Here is a 26,022-nt window from a genome sequence, read left to right as displayed (position 1 = left end):
CTTATCACATTCATTTCAAATTGGAAAATCATAAGTGTTTGTGTGCTTGTCGATGTCCTGTGGTAGTCATCACTGTGAAAAAAGGGAAGCCATGTCTCATCCTGTGCATTGATTATTGATGCCCAGTTATCAAGGAATTTGAGCCTTCTTCGTTCTGTTCATGACTGCTCTGAAGTTTTGCTCAACTTTGAGCAAGAATACAAAATAAAATAAACGGATAATATGCTGTGGTTTTCAGTCACATTCTCTTTCAGAGTAATTTATATCCTGAGAGGTAAATTGAGTTTAATTAAAGTAAATATAAACATCAGGAATCAATTAGCTGGCCTGTAATAATTTCAGACTATTTTAAGTACGTTTTAAGTTTTCTTTTGTAGTTTTCATCTGTGGGTTATTAGAGCAAGAACGGGGGAGGAAAAAACAGGCTTGAGATTTACACAGGTCCTGAGAGTACCCTTAACTAAGTCTTTGATGCTCAGTTCTCTCCTCTGCATAGCAGGAAAAAGACATGTAATTTGTGAAGGGTTGTGCCTTTAAAGTAGTCTGGTGAGAAGCCACTTATTAGGATCTTTGGACATTGCTCACAGTATAAATATTACTTCCTTAGTTTTATCACATGAGAAAATAAGACAACAAGAATTGCTCGAAAACAGCCCTTTGAAGCAAGATTAGTGAAAACAAGGTTTTCAAATACTCTTCAGATTTTGAAAAAAATATTCAAAGACTGAATTAAAAGTCTGTTATATTTGATCCTTTCAGCTTCTCTTATTTCCACAAAAATATTTTTCTCTGTAATAATTGCAAACACTGTATGCTATATTGACTACTATGTGATTTTTCACTTATCATCTATATGTAATAGGTGTGCACAATTTGTTATCAGAGAAAATTGTACTAGTGGCATCACAGAAGACAGACTCTGAAAAATTCCACCTGTGTATGTCTGCAGATATAGAAATCAGTTCTCCCTGAGCTAATAAACTAAGGGAATGATCATACACTTATTTTTCATAACTCTCATTCAGTTGCTCATTCATACATTCTGTGACAAGTTGAGTGTTATGATAGGGTTATTATAAGTAAATGTTCACTGAAATTATAATTCTTGAAGAGTCAAGATGCTAGGTGATCTGTCCTTTGAGAACAGATGATACTAGCTTCCTGATTCTAGAATCATACCCAGTTTCTTTCCAACCAAGCCCTTTCGTAAACAACATGCTAAGAGGTGAAGAGTGGAAGTAGTGCCTATTAATAGCTCACTATTGCATTCTTTTGTGTTAGTTGGAACTTTCAGTCATAGATGAACAAGATAACAGTTTTTGTGCACTCCTAAAGGTAGACATGACTTCTTACCTAGTTACTGAAACATTTTAGTGCTGGCTCCATTAGAATCTGAATATTTTTATTTATTTTTTATTGATTTTTATTGAGCTCTACATTTTTCTCTTCTCCCATCTCTGCCTTTGCACTTCCCTTCAACCCTTGTCCAGGGCTCCCATGTTCCATATTAACTCAGAAGATCTTCTCTTTTTCTACTTCCTATGTAGATTAGAACTATGTATGTCCTCTTAGGGTCGTCATTGTTGTCTAGGTTCTCTGGGATTGTGATTTGTAGGCTGGTTTTCTTTGCTTTATGTTTAAAAACCACTTATGAGTGAGTACATATGATAATTGTCTTTCTGGGTCTGGGTTACTTCAATATGATGTTTTCTAGCTCTGCCCATTTGGCTGCAAATTTCAAGATGTCATTATTTTTTCTGCTATGTAGTACTCCATTGTATAAATGTACCACATTTTCATTATCTATTCTTTGGTTGAGGGGCATTTAGGTTGTTTCCAGGGTCTAGATATGACAAACAGTGCTGCTATGAACATAGTTGAGCACATGTCTTTGTGGCACGATTGAGCATCCTTTGGATATATACCCTAAAGTGGTATTACTGGGTTTTGGGGAAGATTGATTCCTAATTTTCTATGAAATCACCATACTGATATCCAAAGGTGCTGTACCAGCTTGAACTCTCACCAGTAATGCAGGAGTGTTCTCTTCCTTTACTCCACAATCTCTCCAGTATAAGTTGTTATCAGTGTTTTTGATCTTGGCCATTGTTACTGGTGTAAGATAGAATCTCAAAGATCTTTTGATTTGCATTTCTCTGATGACTAAGGATGTTGAGCATTTTCTTAAGTATATTTCATTTTAAATTCCTCTGTTGAGAGTTCTCTGTTTAGTCTGTACTCCATTTTTTATTGGATTATTTGTTCTTTTGATGACCAATTTTTTGAGTTCTTTTTATATTTTGGAGATCAGACCTCTTTCTGATGTAGGGTTGGTGAAGATCTTTTCGTATTCTGTAGGTTGTCGTTTTGTCTTGTTGATTGTGTCCATTGCTTTACAGAAGCTTTTCAGTTTCAGGAGTTTCCATTTATTAATTGTTTCTTTCAGTGTCTGTTCTACTGGGGTTCTATTTAGAATGTGGTCTCCTGTGCCAATGCACTCAAGTATACTTCCAACTTTCTCTTCTTTGAGGTTCAGTATGGCTGGCTTTATGTTGAGGTCTTTGATCCATATGGACTTAAGTTTTGTGCATGGTGAGAGATATGGATCTATTTTCATTCTTCTACATGTTGATATCCAGTTATGCCAGCAACATTTGTTAAATATGCTTTTTTATTCCATTTGTTATTTTTTTGCTTTTTTGTCAAAAATTAGATGTTTGAAGGTGTGTGGATTAATATCCGGGACTTCAATTTGGTTCCATTGGTCCTTCTGTCTGTTTTTATGCTGATACCAGACTGTTTTCAATACTGTAGCTCTGTAGTAGAGTTTGAAGTCGGCGATTCTGATGTCTCCAAAAGTTTCTTTATTGTATAGGATTGTTTTGGCTATCCTGGGTTTTTTGCTTTTCTATGTGAAGTTGAGTACCGTTCTTTCTAGGTCTGTGAAGAATTTTGCTGGGATTTTTATGGGCACTGCATTGAATCTGTAGATTTTTTTTTTCGTAAGATTGCCATTTTTACTATGTTAATTCTGCCTACCCAAGAGCATGGTAGATCTTTCCACTTTCTGGTGTCTTCTTCAATTTCTTTCTTCAAAGATTTAAAGTTCTTGTCATACAAGTCTTCCATTTGATTGGTGAAAGTTACTCTGAGATATTTTATGCTATTTTTGGCTATGGTGAAGGGCAATGCTTCTCTGATTTCTTTCTTGGCCCATTTATCATCTTTATAAAGGATGGCTACTGATTTTTAAAAAATATTTATTTATTTATTTATTTATTTATTATTTATTATGTATGCAATATTCTGTCTGTGTGTATGCCTGCTGGCCAGAAGAGGGCACCAGACCTCATTATTGATGGTTGTGAGCCACCATGTGGTTGCTGGGCATTGAACTCAAGACCTTTGGAAGAGCAGGCAATGCTCTTTACCTCTGAGCCATCTCTCCAGCCCAGCTACTGATTTTTTGAGTTAATCTTATATCCTGCTACATTACTGAAAATGTTTATGAGTTGTTGAAGTTCTTAGGTAGAATTTTTGGGCCATTTATGTAAACGATCATATCATCAACTAATACTGAGAGTTTGACTTCTTGCTTTCTGATTTGTATCACCTTGATCTTCTTTTGATATCTTATTGCTCTAGCTAGAACCTCAAGAATCATATTGAATAGATATTGAATGGTGGATAACCTTGTCTTGCTTCTGATTTCAGTGGTATCGCTGTGAGTTTCTCTCCATTTAATTTGTTGGCTTGCTGTATATTGCCTTTATTATGTTTAAGTGTGTTCTTGTATCCCTGCTCACTCCAAGACCTTTATTATGAAGGAATGTTGTATTTTTTAAAGAGCTTTTTAATGAGATGATCATGTGAGAAATTAAATATTTTATTGGCTATATATCAGCCATGCTGAATGACAAATTGATCATCATATGGACTAATTGGAAAATTTTTATTTATTTTTGAATACAGAAAGAAGCCAATACACCATATGTATATTGACATTATTGGCTTTAATGTTCATTTGCAAACAAGCACTACCTCATTTGATTCATTCATTGACTCAGAGAATTAAAAGCTTTGTTTTGAGTCAGGGATTTTAAAAGTGCAAAGCAATCCTATATGTCTTTGTCTCTGTGGTGTATTCCTTGTAGTGAACCTTCAGTATTCTGAAGGTTCATCCATGCGTGGTGGGGGTGAGCATAATCCGCACCCCACAGCACTAGTCAGATGATTTTCTCTATCAGGAGTTCACTGTATTTCATGATGAAATAAAATTCCATTATATTTATCACATATCATTCATTCATTTGCCTCTTACAGGGGACCCGCTTTGCTTCAGACTTTTTGCTGCAATGAATAGTGCCATAGCGAACATACTTTTAAATTTTCTGGACAGGTTAACTATTGGGGTTTGAGAGTAATATGCTACATTTTTATCTTGAGATAATTCATAATACTACTATTCTAAACTTTTTAGAATAAGGAACTTCATAAAATTACACTTAAGGTGCATGTTAGAGTGCATTTGGTACCAATAGGTTTAGAAAGAGGAGAAGGTATCATTTGTATAACAACCAATTAGTCAACTAGTTCCAGTGAGTTGTTCAATCCAATGGTCATACAGTTGGCTCTGGTTAAACTAAACAGGTCACAAAATCTGAGAAAAGGACTGGTAGAGATGAAGAAAATTTGATAGAGTTAGAGGATAGAGAATAATCTGAATGCATTATGTTATATAAACATAGAGTTGTCAAATAAGAAATTTAATAATTAAATACTGAAACTACAAAAAGTATTTTTTATCAAAATATTCAGTTAATTTCTAAAATTTTCACTTATTTTTCAGCTGCTCCAGTTGATATACTAAAAGCACTAGATTTTCACAATTCTCCAGTGGGAATATCAAAAACAACAGGATTTTGTACAAACAGAAAGAATTCTAAAGACTCAGATATTGCATATAGAGTTACGGAGGAAGCACAGATCAGCGCCCCAACGAAACAGCTATTTCCAGGTATGTTCACTTTACCTTGCTCCTGTTGCTGTTACTGTTGTTGTCATTGTTATCTCTATTCTTTCTTAGCTTATTAGTCTTTCTATTGTGCTACATAATATGCGGTTATAGTATGAAATATAATTTTTCCTATAGCAAAAATTAAACTGTAATCACCAGTAATGTACTGAAAATAACTAACTGCCAGTTACTAACTGAGCCTGGGAACAAAAATATGCCTAATTTTGAAAATTTAATTATTCATTATGTGTGCATTACAGTATGGGAAGTCAGTATTTTATGACTATTCCATATTCATGGAGATTGAAGGAAACCTTTACCAGTAACCATTGGTTATGTTACTGTAACAGTCATATATATGTGAATGGTTATTCCCTAGTTAGTACAACTGTTTAAAATGGGTTATGAGGTAGAGTCATGTTGGAAGGGATGTGGTCTTGTTCGAGGAGGTGTGCCACGGAGAGTTTGCTTTGAGGCTTCAACAGCCTACAGCAGGCCTAGTTTCACAATCTCTGCTGCCAGCTTGTGGGTCAGGTGTAAGTCCCACCTTCTGCTCCAGTGTTTGTCTTTCTGAGGCCATGCTACACTTTATAATGATCATTGACTAACTCTCTGAAATGAGGCATTATTGCTTTTTATTGTAAGTTGCCTTGAACCTGTTGTCTCTTCACAGCAGTAAAATAGTAACTGAGACACACAACTAAGTTACTTATTACAAATGCTGAGTATTCAGAATTAGAGATTTTTATAAGACTTTACCTGGGAGATTTTTATGTATTACTGATACAGTTCTGGAAAAAAATCTTTTACTGTTTCTCTGAGAGATGACTTGATGCTATAGTATTAATTATGTTGAAATCATGGTAATGCAGGAAAAGATCCTTGAGTGTAGAAATGAAAATATCTGACATTATCAAAGCAGGCAGCCCATTACACATTCTTGAAGTTTACACATACCAGTTTTTTAGCATTCACCTTAGTGTTCTTGGTCCTGTTTAACTGAGGTGTAAACTGTGTCTCACAGATGTTATTTAACTTGACCAATTATATTTAATTATGATGATACAAGATGATATGAGGTCAATATCTCATATATGATCAGACTTTATTTGAGGCTTTATGATCATCCCAAAATATTAGCATTAAATTCTTCATATTGTCTATTCTTTCTCTATCAGAAGAGTTCATTTTTTTTGCTTTATGCATCAATTTTTAAATCACTCAGAGAACATGATAAAAGAATTCAATATTATAAACAAAATATAATTTCCTTGGAAGGACGTACTTCTTATCCTCTTCCTTCTTCTCTTTGTGTGTTTGACTGTCTCTGTCTTTCTCTCTTTTTTCTGTGAGGAGTGTGCCACACAGGGCCTCACTCTGCAGTTCACCCTTGCCCTCCAACTAGCGAACTCTCTATTCTTACCTTCCTGAGGGACCGCCTTACTCTGGTCTAAAGTATTTTGAAAACACATCTTGGGCACACATTAAAATTTCCATTATATTTTCTGGTTTTCATTCAATTTTGGCAAACAAAAGCAATATATTCATTCAAAATACTAAGATTAATAATTATACTTAAAAGTTAAAGGCTAAAGCCTCTTAAAATGTCAACTCCTTATTACGTTTTGAAATTCACTTGAATTTTTTAAAATAATGGTAATATTATATTTACTTTTTCATTTAGCTATGTATCTTCCATATCTAGTATGAAAACAATAATCTTGAAAAGGAAATAAAACAGAAAAGCATGTACTAATGGAACTGTTTTAGAAACACTAAATAAGATACAGTTTATAATATTTTTATAATAGGCTCATTAACTCAAGGTCATGGTAGTTAATTTAATTAATTTGGTGTTTGATCATTTCTTTTCAGAGAATGACCATTATGTATGCATGTGGAATCTTCTTCCACTCCAATTAGCAGAATCTCTATGAATGTTTTACCCCAGTTAGCACTCTTGTGTTCTGCCCTATGGTTTTAGCAATAACTATTTCAGATAAGAAACTACTATGATAGGCATCTCATGTACCTTCCTTCTTGGAGAGGAGAACTTCCTGCAAATTATACATTAATGATAAAAATAGTAATGATAATGTCACCTTTATAAATGTCAAATTAGTGGACATTATTTACAAAGTCATGCATAGTTGGGAGGACTGCACACCTCAGCAGTCATTATTGAAAGGAGGGACTTCTGCCAAGGAGAGAAATTAATATATTGTTGCAGAATGGAAATATTGGCCTTCAAAGCTCCCTTTGAGACTTTAAATTGGAAGATCTGAAATTGTGTACTTTTCAATTAAATAAAGCTGTTGTTTTCAAATTCTCATTGCAATCTTTGGAATATCTGATATAAATATTCTGCAAAAAAACTCTCTTGACCTACAACTCCATAACCATCAAAGAAAGAGGATATTTAAGCTCAATTTATAGATGTAGTATTCGATAGATAATTTTAGTTAGGTAGCAATGCCTTACCATCTAAGGCACTGGACTAAAACATAAGATGTATTTGAATATCGTAGTAGTCATTAGTCATAATTTATAAAATGTCACTGGATCATCATCACCATTCAAACAAAAAATATTTTTGAAAGATATATTTTGTTTGGAAAAATATTGAATAAAATTTATACTCTTAAAATCATTGCTATTATGCCATTTATAGAATATTTATTAATGAAGGCAAAATGTGTTGATATTAAAAACCCATTTTAAGATTTGTGACAGAATCTGTGATAATCATGATGGTTATTATAGACACATCTTCTTCCATATAAATACAAATATTAAATACTGGACACTGGCACTTTCAATAACTGTCATTTTGTGTGTCTTAAATCTGTATTTATTTTTCAAAATATGAATTTTTAAAGCTGTTACACTTCACATTTGATATGTACACTATGTATTGATGAATGTTGCTTCATGTAATTAATATAGTGAAGTATCGTTAACAAACTAAAGTTTTCCGAATTTATACTGCTCAAACTCAACAATGACTTTTTAAATTTTCCCACAATCCCCTTATTCTTATATGAGTACAATTATGTCTGATATGAGGTCTTATCATTCCTAAATATACAGATTTTTTTCATTTTTTTTTTGGCAAAATGTATAAACTTTTTTCCACTCCAGATCATGATGTTTTAATGTCCTTTTTTTTCCCCCACTATGAGATCCTGGACAATTTGAGTTTATTTACCTTGGCCTTTCATCCTAATATACCAAATTACCTAACTATATATTAATGTAGCCTATTAGTTATAAAGCATATTGTTAAGTGATGTGCTTTATAGCTTTTCTATCTTACTTCTATGATTATTTCTATCCTAGTGATTTCCATAAAACTATTAAAACCAAATAAACTAAATTTTCTTTAAGTTTAAATCAAAGTAGATGATAGAAATGTACTTTATAAGTAAAGTTCTTGTCTAGCATATGTGAGATCTTGAGTCCAACCATCACACTTATTAATAATTCCAGTTGATCAATATATGTCTATGTACACGCACATATATTACATTTCAACTGATTACAAATAATGTAAAAGATAAATTGATGGATTTTTATGCTAGCTTGAGAAACTGAAAACAAATGCTTTTTATTGTGGAATATTGTTTCGTTTTAACTTTAAAAATGTGAGAATCAATCATTAATTGACTCCTTTTTTGGTGGTAGGCTACTTAAATTCTTGAGCAGTTCTTGGGTTCTACATCATTTGCTATGAGAAATTATGTAACTTGCTAAGACCATATGACAAGAATATATTGTGGCCAATGGAGTTGATAAGACCCATGATCGCTTTTAATAACATTTTATATATTTTTATTTATGATTATGTCTACATTGATTTGCATGACATAGTGTGTGTATGTGTGTGTTGTGTGTGTGTCTACATAAGAAAGAGAGAGAAAGAGAGAGAGGGGAGAGAGAGAGAGAGAGAGAGAGAGAGAGAGAGAGAGAGAGAGAGGACAATTTATAAGTGTTGGCTCTCTTTTTCCATCATGTAGTGTTGGATATTGAACATAGGTCAGCAGGCTTGGCAACAAGTCTCTTACTACCAAGTCATCTCACCAGCCCCAATACCCAACTGAGATACTGTAGTAGTTATCTCTTACCTAGTTTGTGCATATATGTGTAGTGTGAAAATATACATCCATTCTACCTGTAAGCTCCCCTTTGAATACATTTATAAGATTTCCCACTCAGGAAATGTCTTTCTTTCACTGCTATTTTTAGCAGATTCATAAAGTTCTATTTTGAGTGACATTTACTGAACCAGCTTTAGTCATTCGGGTGTATTTGTGAAATATATTTTTTGCCATAATAAATCATGCTTTGATGAGATGCAAACATAATATCTTTACAAATAAGCATCTGTCATCATGAGTAGAAATGGAACTCAGTCATTGTTGGAATTGAAACCTACGGTAGTCATATTCACGATGCCTTTAAAAAATCATTTTGGATTACAACCTGTAATTGAATTAAGAATAAATGGATTTAATTAGAATGTTCTTGATATTGGCACAGATATAATTCACAACAAAACATCTGTTTTTAAAATGTATAATATTTTAACTGAAGCAACAAATTTCTTCTAAATTATGTTTTAGAATATAATATTATGTATGATATATAATCATATATATGACATATACATATATATGAATAGTGGTTATATATTCTATATATTGTTAGTTTGAAAAATCAAACCTACCACTTAGTATGTAATGTGTCCATAATAATACAAGGAGTCCAAGTATAAGAGAGATATATTGTATTTAACACAATCCTCAAACTGACACATTTAGCAATTTTTTGGTAAGTACCTGTGTAGGTAAGGCAGTTAGGTAGGTACTTGTGATGAAATCGGGGAAAAAGGAAACAAAAATGAGAATATGCCTTCATACCCAGTAGTTCTGATTTTCAGTGACATGTTTTTCATTAGTGAAACTGAATTTTGTGATCAAAAATTTCCTAAGTGTTTACACAGATGATGAAAATAATGCTTTATTTATTACCTTGTTACAGTGCCGTTTCACGAAGAGCATGTCTGGGAACAGTTTGAACAAAACTCAGAAATACAAGGCTTATGTCAAAAGTAGTGGTTAAATAAATGTTGGAGGATTGTTTTGGGGGACTGGAGAGATTACTCTGCTGTTTAGAGCCCTTACTGTTCTTTCAGAGGAGGGGAGTTTTGTTCCCAACACTCTTGTCAGGTGGTTCACAATGAATGACACTCCAGTTCCAAATAATCTGATGTCTCTGGCCTCCATGAACACCTTCTGTTATAGTCCCACACACAGGTATATATATATATATATATATATATATATATATATATATATATATATGATTAAAACAACAAAAACAGGGACTGGGGAGCAACTCGGTGGCTAGGAGTGCGCACTGTTCTAGAGGATCAGGATTCTGTTTCAGTATCTGCAACTGGACAGTTCAGTCACCTGCACTCATGTGCACATTCCCTCTTCGTTCACGTACACGTAGTTTAAACATACATCTTAAATGATAAATAAAAATTTTAAATGGGTGCCCTGCTATGTTTGAAATAGTCCTGGTAACATGATCTTGTTGTCTGACTATGGGTTCAGTTTCTAATAATCATTTTTCTCTAAATGAATGGCCTTGAGGTTTAACTTGAATGAATATACAGAGAAAACCTGGTAATCAAATGGTACCCTCTACAACTACACTATTAGTTTCACTGTTTCCTGTTTGAATTTAGTTACCAGGGTCATATAAAATGTTCAGGTAAAATTGTGAGCTGGGAACAGTTTGGAAATCTGAGCTTTCTAATTCATTTTTGTCTTTTCAGGTGGAGTTTTTCCTGAAGATTTTTCAATACTATTTACAATAAAACCCAAAAAAGGAACTCAGGCTTTCCTATTATCAATATATAATGAGCACGGTATTCAGCAACTTGGTGTTGAGGTTGGCAGATCACCGGTTTTTCTATTTGAAGATCACACTGGAAAACCCAGCCCCGAAGACTATCCCCTCTTCTCAACAGTTAACATCGCCGATGGGAAGTAAGTCAGACAGTGAGAGAGTGTTAGCTGTGCTGAAAGTTTTCAGTAATCATTCAACAGTCTCAATGAGGTGCGTTTTTTAGTGGCTGTTGATGGGAAAACACCCAAAAAGACCACCATAAAATCCCCAATTGGTCTAGACCACAGTCTACAGGTATAGGCTGAAAAACAATATCGATAAGAAACAAGAAAACCTGTATGGATGAGAGAGAAAAACAGCGCAGTGATGACAATAGGAAATTAAACAGTGGTTCAACTTTAAGAACTGAGGTGAGGGAAGACCTCTTTCATATTGGAATCTGACACCACAGTCATTCTGATAGTTCAGTGGATAAAGGCACTGTAGCCAAGCCTGTTCACTTGGGTTTGATCCCTGGGACAAACATAGTGAAAGGAAAGAGGCTTGTTCCTGGATAAGACTGATTCTCCCTATCTTAGCAACTCTTAATTGCCTATAGATCTTCGTCTAGGACTTGGACCTTGTGAGTATTCTCACATGCACGTTGGCATGACAACTGGTATTGCCACTGTTCGGGTCTTATTTAGGTGACTGTATTGTTAAGATTTCACGTGTATGAATCATTCTCATGTATAGAAGACTCTCCCTTATCACACGCTTTCTGGTTCTAACTCTTAACATCCTTCTGCCCACTCTTCCTTGGTATTCCTGAGTTTAGGTATTGGTGTTATGTTGTAGATTTGTCAACTGGGGATGATCATGCATGGCTAGCTCTGTAGAAGATATTCTTATTGCATCATATTACTGAAATATTTTTACTTTATGCTGTCCTTTTCACTGGATAAAAATATCTTCTCGTAATCTTTGTCCAATTTGATAGTAATAGATTTAAGCTTGAAAAAGCATTAAAAATAATAGAAAAAGCTCAATAAATAATTTCAAGTAATTATCAAATAGATAAGAAGCTGTATGTATATACCCTACAATAGTAAAGTACTGTTTCATGGTATGTTCAGTAAATATAGGTAGCAATATTCATTCATTTTTCTTTTTCTATTTTCATTTATTTATTTATTCTTTTCTCAAATAATATATCCCAACTGAAGCCTCCCTTCCATCCCCATCTTACCTCCCCTTTCCCCCAGAACCACTGTTCCTCTGTTTCCCTTCAGAAAAGCACATCCGTACCCCACCACTACACACAAACAGTGGTATCAACTGAATTTAGCATAACAAGATGCACTAAGACTAGGTATATACCCTCATATCAAGGCTGAACTAGGCAACACAGTAGGAGGAAATAGGTCCCAGGAGGAGGCAAAAGAGTCAGAGGTATTCCCTCACCCGTTGTTAGGCATTTAACAAAAACCCCAAGATAAAGAAGCACAGCATGTTTGTAGAAGACCAGGTGCAGACACATGCAGGCTTTATGGTTGCAGCTCAATCTCTGTGAGCCTTTATGAGCCCTGCTTAGTTGATTCTGTGGACCATGTTTCCTGGTGTCCTTGACCCCTCTGGGTCATACAATCTTTCCTCCCCATATTGGGTGCAGTTCCTAGCTTCCCTAGTGTTTGACTATGTGTTTCTGCATCTGTTCCATCTGCTGTTGGAGGAAAACTCAGGGATGCTAGGCACTGATCCTATGAGTATAGCAGAATATCAAGGATTCATTTCATTGACTTTTTGTTTTGGGTCAGTACTATTTGGTTTTACTCTAGATCTCTGAATCCATTTTTAGTTCATAGATTTATTAGCAGATATTCACTGTGCACAAGTTTCATAGTCTCCTCTTAAAGCTATTAAAATGTGACAGATGTATTAAGATCAAATAGCATAATAACTAATGGAATGCAAAAATCATTGGTATTTAAATACACTTTAGTTGGTTAAGAACAATCATGGATTACATCACACTGGACCACCCATTCCATAAATATTTATATACTGTCTATTCCGTTGCTACCATTCATCTAGGTACCGGTATTGCAGCCATGAATATTGTGGGAAAAGTACCCCCACCACTCTTGTTTACTTGATTATTGTAGTGTTTTATAGACCAAACAAATGCAAACTTAAACGCAAAGTACTGGCAGTTCTATCTATGACAAAAACTGCATCCAGAGAAGAAATAATGTACTATGTTGCAGTGCTTTATACTTGCTAGTCTTTTATGAAAAGATTGTTATGAAGAAAGGGTAGGAAGTAAGTGCCTGTTTCCATGAGATGTGGAGGGAAGAGTGTCCCTATAGTGGTTGCACGGAGCAGTAAGAAGACAAGTATGTGATCAACTGTAGGTTATCAGAAAGCAAAACTTACAGGAGGTGAGGTGAGAGAGCTCCAGGAGGCTTTCATGAGACAGAGAATAGAAAGAAACACTCTGTCACTCTGTGAATAGTATTTGGGTTTCTTTAGCATGAAGATTTAATTTGATTCTTTTTAATTTAATTTCCTTTATTCGTGTGTATGTGTAGTATGCATATCTGTGCATGTTTGGGGGAAGAGAGAGAGGTGAATCTTTGCATTTTGATGTATGAGAGGGTGCATGTATGTATGGCAGTGAGAATGCCACCCAGGGTTCCCAGGAACAATCTACCTTTTTCTTTTCTTTTCTTTTCTTTTCTTTTCTTTTCTTTTCTTTTCTTTTCTTTTCTTTTCTTTTCCTTTCCTTTCCTTTCCTTTCCTTTCCTTTCTTTTCTTTCTTCTCTTCTTTTCTTTTCTCTTCCTTCCTTGCTTTCCTCTTTTCTTTCCCTTTTCTGAGACACCATTTCACACTGGTATAAGCTTGAGGATTAGGCTAGACTGGCTAGTCATAAAACACAGCACCAGATGACACGACACATGTCTCTGCCACTGTAGCAGCGGGGTTGAAATTTCAGGCTTCCAGGTCCACTATTCTCATGGGTGCTGGGGATTGGACTCGCATATTTATTATGCAGTAGTAGCCCCTTCATTTATGTTTTGATGGTTGCTAGTATCACAACGGCATGCAAGAGCAGACTAGTTAGCAGTATAAGCTAGAGAGGTGATGGCTTCTATTAAGCTGAAAATCACCAGTTTTTGTTTCATCATAAAAATCCATGGTGTTTTATTCTTGGCATGGATATCACTAGAGAAAAGGAGCAACTAAAGATTCAAAATTGAGTTAGTCTATTACTATTTATTATTATATTGAATGTTATATCTAATTCTATTATTTTTGTTTTCTCATTAGCACAGCTTAAAATAATTAAAAGCAATTTAGCTTAGAGTTCAGGTCAGATTTTAGCAACTGAAATTATTTTTATTTTCTGCTAATGAAAAGAACATCCCTCAAGACTAGGAATGGTTTAAGTTAGCGCACAGGCTTCTTGGTGTAAAGTTTGTGTAAATTTTGCTCTCAGTGTATGAAGTTACTCCAAGGCTCCTTATATAATTCTTTGCTCTACTCAAACCTTCACTGGTTGATTGTGCTAGTGGAAATATCAAAGACAACGTATGTATGGAAATGTACTTGGTCGTCACCAATAGCCATGCCAAACAGCATGAAACAGACATTTGGGAACCCTCTGCAGGTTTCTGGGTATTTTATTTTATGGAACTACTCTTAGACACTTCTGGAATATTAATCTAGCACTTTTCATTTGGAAGAAAATATAAACCACAGTGGCTTAAAGAATCCAAGTGAATTTCACTTACCGGTTTCTGTTAGCACCAGACATTGTTAATAAAACCCTTTCGAGGATGCAGGGAGAGCATGCATGCTTCCAAGGGCTGGCCACATTCCGCCTTCTAAGCCTGTCATCACCACTCTGAATTAGCTGGGGCAGTAGCTACGGAGTGAATTGAGCCTCCCACTCCACACATGCACTGACTCTGCTTTCTTTCAGTGTTTCTTCTTCTTGCCAGCCCTGGAAAGAAGGAGAGATATTGTGTCTCAGTTTTGGATCCTGCCCATGGTGGTGATCTATAACTGCCTTGAAATTAAAGTGGAAAAAGAACATGAAAACACTTGAAATAAATGGAGATGAGGACAGAGTAGCACATTGTGTTTTACAATTAGAACATTCAGTGCCCCAGATGGAGCAGCCGTTCAGTCAAGAGACAGACCCTTTCATAGCCACTCTCAGGGGAGCACCGGTGCAGACTTCTCTTGCGGAATTCCACTTTGGAAGAAAGCATTTGCTCACTGAGAAACCCAAATCCATCTCAATCTCTGTCAGGTGTGCTCATCAGAAAACACAAAGTGCGACAGGGGATGGCCATGTCCTTATCGGCACCGGTGCCTAATCCATCCCCGTATTTTAGGAACCTGTGCCCTTTAGAGTTCCTGGTGCTGTCCTGGGTAAGCAGTACACTGTCACTAGCTAAACCACCAAGGCATAAGTGTGCCTCTGTTTTGGAACCATTTCAGCTCCCTGGTGACATTTGGAGCTCAGGTTCTAATGAGTCTGTTGATTTGGCAGCCAGAGCCTTTGAAACTTACAGAACCATTCCTTCCTTTTTACAGATGGCACCGGGTGGCGATCAGTGTGGAGAAGAAAACTGTGACAATGATTGTTGATTGTAAGAAGAAAATCACCAAACCCCTGGGTAGAAGTGAGAGATCCATCGTTGATACCAATGGAATCATGGTGTTCGGAACAAGAATATTAGAAACAGATGTTTTTCAGGTAAACATCAATCAAGTTTCGTTAGGTCAACTGGGTTAATGATGCTGGTCGTAATTATGTTGTAAAACAGAGTTCAAGACTCAAAAGGGTGACATACTTTCTTCCACTGTCAGTGGGGTGGTGATGTTTTTTGTTGTTGGGCCAGAGGATGATTAGACAAAGGTGACCGCAAGGCCAGGGAGGCTTTGTGAAGATTGGTTGATTTGAAAACAAGTGTCCAGTTCTCCTAGCAAGGACAACCCATTTCACTCTTAAATTTTATTCTTAGTCCTTCAGCTTAGAGAGAATAACCTCTCAACTTCCCGTTCAAGAAGACTAATTCTGAGAAATATCCCAGGCATATATTCTGCCTGATTATCTCCTTCTGCAGTGTTTTCTAAAAAAGATTATTCTGACAAAGATGAACTTTAAATTTTAAAGTCTGCTTTTAAAAAATAAAGCACAGGTCATGATGGAAGCTTTTCCAATTGTATTTTGCTAATTATTGCCATACATTTTCTTTTGATCTGGCAGTCATTGTATCTGGTAATGTATATTTTGTTTTCAGGCTTTTTATTGCATAAATAGAACCTGAATCTATTAAAAGGTACACCGGGGATTAACCCAAATTCTTCCCAATATTTGTAATATAACTGCATAAATCTGTAAACTGTGATTTATGTATTTTGTTTACACATGCCCAACTATTAATATGCACATATGTATTCAAACATAGATAGTACATCTTTTACAAAGCATTGTAAACTCAGAGTCTTAGCTAGACCACTACATATACAGTTATATGAACCATTGGGGGCACAGTGTTAAATACAATGAGCCCTCATGGCATTTTCAAGTTCTGTATTTGGGATACTATTCATTAATGACCATTTCAATTATTGTATACTTAGCCATTTGTCTCCATATAAAATAAACCCTTTATATTATGATGATTTAAGTGATGAATGAATTCGTGAAAATATATAATGACAATATCCTCTTTGTACATTTTTATGTATTAATAGAATATACGAGGACAAATATGGACCTATTGGATATACGGCTATCACAGAATAGTATTATTACTTCTATTCTTGCAGAATCTTACTTCAAACATTCATTGATAGTTTCATAGGCTAATTTTCTAGTTTTTGTAAATGTATGATATGAAGGAACATGGGTGAATTTCTTTATTCCTTTCCTTCTGCTCTTCCTTTTCTCCTCCCCACTTCCAATGACTGATTTTTATAACATAACAATTAAAATCTGAAGTAACTGCAGGTGTTAATTTGAAGAATGTATTAAAACATTAAGAGTAACAATGTGGAAAGAATTCTTCTATGAAACCGGCAGTGACTATGACAAGAAGCTCTGAGAAATCTCTCTTAACATCTGCTTTTTATTTTGAGCTTACATGGAACCGTATGAAACTTTTAAGAGGGCATTTACGTATTATTAGTGTTTAAAATGTAAATGAACTATGAACTTTTGTATGTTAGACTTATATCTTACCATATTTTAGTTGATCAACAAGGAAAAATTCCTATTTTTACTTAATAAAATAATGAGCAAATTTTGGAGAAAAAAATGAGCAGAATGAAATTTTATATTTCTCTAATTCAAATATCCACAGCTGTCATCTGTGAGAATTTATTTACTTTATTTACCAAATGTTGTTATTGGCTATATAAAACTTCAGACTAGACTCTTTCCGTGTGGAAAGAGGGCATGGAGAGAATAAATGCTTCAAATAAATACATTTGTGCAACATCTTTTCTTAAAAAGTTAGTTTATCAGATGTGAATGGTCAATTATGTTTTTTTAAAAACTTCATTCAAAGTTCTTATTCTACTTTTGTTTATTCTTTGGTACTTCTGTAGCATTTCCAAGTTTTTAAAAATTGTGTGAACAATGCTTCAGAGAATATGTATTATTTTAGTGTTTGATAAATAGTTTCAGTAATACTGATGCTATGATAATGTTAGATTTTCATTAGTCTGAACACTGCAAGTGTCACCTTGTCAGAAACATTGTGACTACAAGTTAGCATTTATAGTTTCATGTACAAACTGTTTCAACTGCTGGACTGATACAATAGTGCTAAAACAGACATTACATTTTCCTATATTTGCATCCTGATATGATGATTATTTTTTTAAAAATTCAAAGTACACAGGACTGAAAATGATTCAAAGTTTCTCTAAATTCATGAACATGCAATGGGATGTGTTCATTTGCATATGATGTGGTTTTGGCACACCTTTAGAGTAATTATGAAGATTTATTCAGGATTGAGAACATTCTGATCCTTAATCCCAGGGTCTGGCTTCCTATGCAGCTCTCTCAAAATTTCAGTTCCTCCTTTCTCAATTGATAAATACAAAAGAGCATTCTTCACAGTAATTGAAATAAATAATAATTGAACAGGTGTAGGTAAACATTTGTATGGTAGAGTATGAATGCATGTATATGTGAATTTGCAATTTGTAAATAATTATGGTTTTCAGTTTACTATTGAATTAATATACAGCAGTCTCTTTCATTATGATTTCATGTCTTTTTATTATGTGGAATTTCAAATATTTTTGTATATTTTTGTATTGGAGTAAATAGCCATGATCTATATCTTAATGAAAATTTCTAGTGGGTCTGTTTGTTTGTCCTGTAAAAAGGAATTCTTTTCAATTCTACTGCTCATGTATCACACATCTTAGACAGTTTAAATCTGTTTGCTCCCTGTAAAGACAACAACACCTTAGCACAGGCCTTGCTAAGAGGAGGCTGGTGTGGGTGGATGTAGACTGTATGCAAGCCCAAATTGTCCACCTGACGGGTGACCGGATTTGTCCACCCTGACGCTATGCTTCAAAGACTTGAAAGACTGATCAGAAAAAAAAAAACGCATCATTAAATAAGCCATGCTTTTTCAAGTTTTCAGAGCACAATCATTTTAACAAAACTTCAGTATCTTTAAACTTTGTCAATCAAAGGCTCTTATACTTTTAAGGAAAACTGACTCTGGGGTGAGTGTCCCATTGAGCAGTGGGTGAATTATAGTGGCAATTTTGCAAAGCCACTCAGGAAACATTAGGAAAGATTTATATTTATTGTGATTACTACTATTATGATATCGTTCACACACACATGTGTATGGGCAGCCAGAGAAAGTGGAAGGGGATATTGGGTTTGGAATGCATTCTGTAGACCATACTGGCCTCAAATGCACAAATCAAAGGCTAGATTCACTAGCCTCTGCCTACCAAGTGCTAGGATTAAAGGTGTCCATCACCACCACCTGCATAAACTTATTTTTACTTAATACCCAGTCCTCTTTAGCAAGATGGACAGAGACATAGATAATTGCTATGAGATTATGTCTCCTGGGAATGTCAGAAGAGCCATCAAGTCTCACCATCATTACTACCTAAACACAATCTTTTCCATAGTTCTTGACTATTCTGTTGTTTGTGTTCCCTCTTTGTTCCTGTGGTGTGGTGGATCCCACCTTGGGTCTCATGCAAGGTGCTACACAAGTACTCTGCCACTGCACTTCAGTGATTTTCTCATTTTATTCAGTTCCGTTTAAAGTTTTTTCTCTCTTTGCTATTTAGTCCTGGTAGTTTCCATTGTCAGTGCTTGAACTGATTCTCTCCCCTGCTGTGTCTGAGCAATTGATATTCTTATAAAGCTACATTCTATTTCTGTCAGTTTTATTGATTCATAACACATGCTTTTCTTGTGATTATCTTATACTTGTGTTTCATTAGTCTTATGTGCTTGCATAAGATTTGCTTTGTTCTATTAAAACCTTAAGCGTTGTCATCAGAAATATAAAAAGCCCTGTTAATTCTGACTTTGCCATATCGATTTTAGTTTTGATGTTATTTGTTCTCCATAAATTCTGTGTCTTACCTAACAATATGTCTTGAAATTTTGCTCTTGAAAGGGATACATGATAGGGTGAGTAAAATAATCTGTGGATATGTGTCAAAAAGAAAAAACAGTTTGTAGTCATATTACATGCGAGTCTTGTGGGGAGTCTGAGGACATGAAATGTCAGTTTTGTCAGTGCTTCTCAGTTCTATTTGCTGAGGTTCGTAGGAAGACTCAGGTGGTCTGGAATTATGCATTTTCCTCCTTCTTCATAGAAGGCCTAATTGTGATCGGCAGTCCTGATTATTTCATTTTATTTAAAAACTGTTCTATTTTGCTCCCTCTCCTAGACACCAACATAATTATGTCTGGTTGTTACTGTGAGATATTATAGAATCTCTTAAATAAAACTCATAAATGTGTACCCTTTACCACCCATGACTGAGTTTGAGTGGAGTGTGTAACTCCTGGGGAGGGGGCAATTTCATAGAATTTTGTCTGTTCCACAAAAGGAAGGTGCACGAGGCATGTAAAGACAGTTTTAATTTCAGTTTATTCTTCTTTAGTACTTCTTAAACTGGTTATAATTCGTGATCTTTTGCAGTTTTGAAGATAGTTCAAAATTTGCATTATTAAAATATGATTCTCTGTAAATGGAGACTGTTATTTTGTTTCTGGCTGCCCAGACATGAATAATCACACAGAAGCTATGTTAATTACAACAATGCTTGGTCAATAGCTTTGGCATATGCATAGCTACCTCTTACATCTTAAATTCACCAATTTTTATTAATCTGTGCATCACCATGAGGCTGTTGCCTACTGGTAAGGGTACCAGCGTCTGCTTCCTTCGGCAACTACATGGCGCCTCCTTGACTCTGCCTACTCTCTCTCTGTATCTCTGTTTGGATTTCCTACCTGGCATCATTCTGCCCTGCCATATGCTGAGACAGCTTCTTACTTAATCAATGGTAATGAAACATATTCACAGCACAGAGAGGGAAATCCCACATTAGTTCTCTTGATTTTTTTTTCTTACCTCATATTTTGTTTGCAATCTTTAACTTTTCCCCTTGTTCTTCTATGTACAGATTTAAAATTTTCCCATAGTTTTAGCTACAGAATTCCATACCTTTGTTCAGATATTAGATTCTACCTGGGGCAAAAATAGGGATAAAACATAAATAATACTGAAAGAAACCAAAAGAAACCCTCAGACCAGGAAAGGCAACATCTGTGGTTCTTCTCTATTGTGCCTGCTCTTGAGAGGTCAGGGCGTTTTCCATTTCACTTTTCCTAGAAAATGTTGCTACAATCATCAACCAGCTGGAGGTATTCAGGGATTCTACTGCCATACGATTGATGGCAACACTAATGATCATAAAAACCGGACACTTATTTAATCCTTGCCTCATCCTCTAGACCTCTAAAATTTGAATAGTTTTGTTATCTTACAGTTGATTTCTAGAACAATCTTGTTCTGAGTTCTCTGCGAAATGTTTCTGATTACAAAATACAATGTAAAAATGTCACGACTGCATTCACCAATCACTTTTCAAATTCTTGTCTGTGTTCCATAAATGTTGAAGACGTATTTCATAGAATAGAAGTTTTAGGAGGGTGAAATTGAGTGATGATAACCATTTCAGTTATTCACTTGAGAAATTAAAGATAATGCTGAAGGCATCAATCAGTATCTAAGACGTACAGTGACTGCTGAGGGAAAGAAGCTGTGGTGAGGATAACGGAGGGCTGTAATTTGATAACTAAGTGCTGTAATTCAAAAGAATCAAAGCTTTTGCCTCTAAATATTCCTAATGGATGCATTATTTCCTGTTGAAATCATTGGAGAAATTTCTTAACTTAGGGCCATTTGCAGTCTTTTAAGAGAGATAGCTTTCCCAACTTAAGGTGAAAAATAGCTTTAATCACCAGAGATGGATAATTGAGGCCACAATGAAATGAAATAAATAAGTCCTTGTCTTCTAGTAACTTTTACATCCTCCCATGTCTAATGAAATCTATAAAGTTTTTGCATTAGAACAGAGACTTATTTGTTTGGCATTCCTTGTGAACTATTGGTTGATTTTTTTCCTTGAGAAGTGTAAAATCAATAATGAATTATTCTCTCTGTCCATAACTGGTAGGCTTCCCAGGCTCCCATGGATGGCCCCCTGTTCTGTACAGAGGGGCATTACTAGGTGAATTTAGTGGATTGCCAAACAAACAAACAAAAACAAAACAAATATATTATTTAAACACACAATTGAAAGATTTGGAGGGGGTTTATTGAGGTGGGGCTTGGAGGCTGTATTGTGGAAGGCAGATGTGATTATATTTCATATACGTCTGTAAAATTCTCAAAAATAAGGAAAATACAGGAAATAGCATATAGGCAATTTATTCTTCCATTATGTCATCTCCTTTTTCTTACTCAAGCTACTTTACTAAAATTCACCGTTCCACTGAGCCTATCATATTACTTGTTTAGCTTTAGAAGAGGTGCTTTTCTATTCATAAATTGGAAATAAAAGTGAATTATGTAATTGAAAAATATATCTTTTTATAATGTTCTCATGTATATGTAAATTTAGATTAATGGTTTTTCTTATTCCTTTACATTTACTATTTTTAGCTCTAAACAGAGATAACATAAGAGTTTTAAGTAGCGATAGAGCAGTAGTTCTCACCCTGTGGGTCATGACCCACGTGAACAGTGGTTGCCTAATTCCATAAGAAAATACTGATAGTAGTAAAATTACAGCTATGAAGTAGTAAAAAAATAAAAATTTTATGGTTGGGAGTCACCAAAACGTGAAGAACTGTATTAAAGGTTCATAGCTATAAGGAGGTTGGGAACCTTTGTGGCAGAGGGAGTGAAATTTCTCTCTCCCTGGGCAGTTGTGTAGTCATATGCCAGGTAGTTAGTGTGCTCACTCTGAGGTCACACTGCCATGGTATGATGTTCAGGATAAGAATAGAGTGGGTAGCATGACTTTAATTATTTAACCTAATCTGTAAAATGAGGAGTAGTATTTGCATTATTGAAAATATATGAAGATTAAATAATCTAACAAGTGTAAGGTCGCATCTGTGTGAGCAGAGCATTCTATAAGAATTATCTTAGTCCAAAAATTGTTTCTTAATTTTGGTGGAAATGTAATTGTAGAAGATTCAAGTAACTTTTGATTAGATACAGGTTCATAATTTATTGTTTTGTTCAGCAATACCTGAGAAAAAAATCAGTGTTATTATCGACTAGGAGTGTTGTAGGAGCCTGCTAATTTATTTCCTGGCCGCCCAGACTCCAAAAATTATCATACAGAAACCATATTATTTGCAATACTATTTGCCCAATAACTTAAACATATTTCTGGCTAACTCATATCTTTAAATTAACCCATCTCCATTAATCTGTGTATTGCCACGAGGCTGTGGCTTACTGGCTAAAGTTCCAGCTTCTGTCTCTGGTGGGTCTACATGGCTTCTCTCTGACTCTGCCTCCTTTCTCCCAGCATTCAATTTAGTTTTCTTTGTCTAGCTCTACTTTACACTATCACAGACCCAAAACAGCTTCTTTATTAACCAATGATATTCACATATTACAGATGGAAATCCCAAATTACCTCCCCTTTTCTGTTTAAATATAAAGAAAGGTTTTAACTTTAACACAAGAAATTACATATACCAGATATCAAGCAAGAATTACAGTTACAATATTTATATCTACTTTATCTTTTATCATAACAAAGGAAAACTGTATCTTCTTCAACTCCATCAAAGACTCCAGAAGGATATAATATTACCTAAGTAAACAGGAAGTGCATTGTAAACAACTTCCAAAACTCTAGAATTGACAGAGACATCCCATTGCATAGACAGTCACCCAAAGTTCTTCTGTAATGTTGCAGGAACCCATCTTCAGTCTACTGGCCCATAGTATCTGCTAACTTTTCCATGAAACAGGAAATTTTAAAGACAGGTCTGCCTATATTGGCAGTTTGTCAGTTACTTTCTTCTGTGTCCTGCAGAATGTCTAGCAGACACCCTGAAGGACTGTCTCACCTTCCTTAGGCAACTTCAACAGTCATTTCTCTGTGGGTCCTGCATGTCCAGTTCACACAGCATACAATAAAGCAGTCAAGGCAAGAGCAGTTTCATGCCCTAATGACTAACCAATGACATAAGGAACCTCTGTTGTGCCCATCTTCCTCTAGAAGTAGCTTGGTGCTGCCAGTAGCAGATGTGTCTTCCTGTCATGATAAGTCCTATGTTCTTAAAACCTTTTAAATGCCATATTCTGTGGGCTTTGAAAGATTTGAAGAATGCCTGTGCTTATCTCAGCAACAGAAAGTAAAATAGAACAACACTCAAGAGGACTGATTGAACAAGTGGGGCTAATGGAAAAGGAACTTATTACTTTAGATTTCTGGCATGCTACTTTGAGTAAATATGTGGTGTTTTCAAACATGAATTCTTTGCAATATTAGCTAAAGGGAAAGGGCTTTACTCTCTCTTTTTATGGTTTATAAACTACATTTACAACCTTTATAAAATCTTTAAAAGATTAAAAGCTATTGGATTATCCAGGGCAAGCTTGTGTTTCATCATCTTTACTATCCTGTGTTTTATGGTGAACATAGCATTAATGTGAAAGTAAAGTAGTCCAGCTCAAAGCAGTATACAAGGAAAGTAATGAATTTCCGTATTGTGGAGGTACTTTTAGAACATGGTTTTTTAAAGACATCGGCTACTTCACTTCTTTCTATAAATGGCTGTATATTGTTCCTGCATGAGTGGAAAGGATGCTGTAAATACCTAGTCCATTACTTTCCTCTGGTCAGGCCTCTATGTAGTGGCTCTACAGGTCCTAGTCTTAGTTACTGTCAAGCAGCTCTTGAGTGAAAGATGAAATGAGAGAATATTGACCGATGTCACCTTTTTGATTATAATATCCCAGGGACTTTTGAGTGCCCGTTTCATTTTCTCACAGTCTGCAGGTTGCATCTCATTCCCTGCCGTCCTTTCCAACTCTGATTCCTTCCCTCCTCTATCCTTCCAGTCCACAGTGTGTCCCTTCCTTCACACACACTACTCACAGCATAGTTCCTGCCTATGCATCAGACAGTTTCTGTGTTTTGCGGGTTCTGCCTGCATTCCATTCCTTCCCCGCTAAGCTCATTCCTGGTGTCCTTTAGTCAGTAACATTTTCCCTTATTGAGCTAGCTATGTAACAGTAATATCCTTCTGAAATATCATCCTTGTTCTTGGTTGTTCTATGTTTTTGCAACTGTTTCTGGCTTTCTACCATTTGCTTACTTCTTTTCATCTTCTGGAATACAACCTTTGTGAGGGCAGAAGCTTTCTGTAGTATTAAAATAGTATGTAGTCATGTTTGCCATACAAATTATTGAACTGATATAGTTTAAAAGCAAAATACACTCTCCAGAGCTTATTAATTTAAGAAACACAGGTTTCAAGGAAGTAGTGGATAAGGTATGTTACCTTTTAACTAAACATTGTATTCATTTTATCTTTTCACTGTGTGGAGCGGGTCCACATTATTACTTACACTCAAATAAGAACTCTTTTACCATTGAGCATATAGAAAGGATAAGATAGGTGTGCACTTTGGGGGAAGAGTTTTCTCCAGTGTCAGATGTCAATGCTTATTGAATTAGAAGTACATTTGAATAATGTAGGCCACAGCTCGTTTACACAAAATTGGTTTCTTCAGCTGGTTTTGTTGCCCTGTCAGGGTTGTGTGGGCTGCAGTCAGAACAGTGACGATGTGGTTTCTCTCATTCTTTTCTTTGAATTATGGTTCTGACGCAATCTTTGGTGTGTATTTCACTCACAGTAAAGCTCTCAGCATTTCGGTAGCTTTCTTTCACCCCACAAATACTTGAGAAAGTGTCCCTAACTGTAAGGAATGTTTGAAAACAAAACACTGTGACGGGGCTTTCTGTCTTGGTATATCCAGAAGTCTCAGTAGGCCAGAGGCACAGTACAACTGATGTGCCTGTCTTAGTTCCTCAGAGTTTTAATCCTGTGTAAGATTTACTGTGTCCTCCTTCTTCCTGAGTGTGCAATTAGAATCTCTCCCAAGACCCATTTGGTTTTTCACAAATTTCAAATATAATTGAAGATGAAGGGAGCATCTATCAGATGGAGTGTAACATTGTGCTCCACCACTGCCTTCACTGCAGCGACCGCCAGACACTTCAGCTGCAGAGATTTTTCTTTCTTTTACATTTTTTCTTTCCTTTACCCAGGCATGCTGGCTTATGGATAATCACTTTAAGATCCATGAAACTGATTTTCTTAAAACTTATTCATGGAGGAATTACAAGAGAAATCTATAGCTACATTCTTTGAACTTTGTCCTGATAATTCAATTACCTCTAAAATCTTGAAAAAAGAATGCCTTTTACCATGTACGATTTCAAGTTTACAAACAGCTTAACTTATACAATGTTTGGGGGA

General features: G+C 35.4%; 1 protein-coding gene across 2 annotated transcripts in view; it reads left to right on the top strand.

The window, feature by feature from the left end:
• Col11a1 (collagen type XI alpha 1 chain) overlaps positions 1-26,022 on the top strand; it is a 183,214-nt gene that overhangs the window by 22,184 nt on the left and 135,008 nt on the right. For both annotated transcript variants that reach the window (XM_048456958.3, XM_085677794.2), the window contains 3 exons: positions 4,850-5,017; positions 10,863-11,076; positions 15,522-15,684. In XM_048456958.3, the coding sequence (XP_048312915.3) occupies positions 4,850-5,017; positions 10,863-11,076; positions 15,522-15,684 (545 nt within the window). The remainder of the gene's footprint in view (positions 1-4,849; positions 5,018-10,862; positions 11,077-15,521; positions 15,685-26,022) is intronic.

The sequence above is a fragment of the Myodes glareolus genome, chromosome 17 (genome assembly GCF_982192425.1).
Source record: "Myodes glareolus chromosome 17, mMyoGla1.1, whole genome shotgun sequence".
NCBI classification, from domain to species: Eukaryota; Metazoa; Chordata; class Mammalia; order Rodentia; family Cricetidae; genus Myodes; species Myodes glareolus.
The sequence above is the reverse complement of the archived record's forward strand: the minus strand, read 5'-3'. Positions and strand labels throughout refer to the sequence as shown.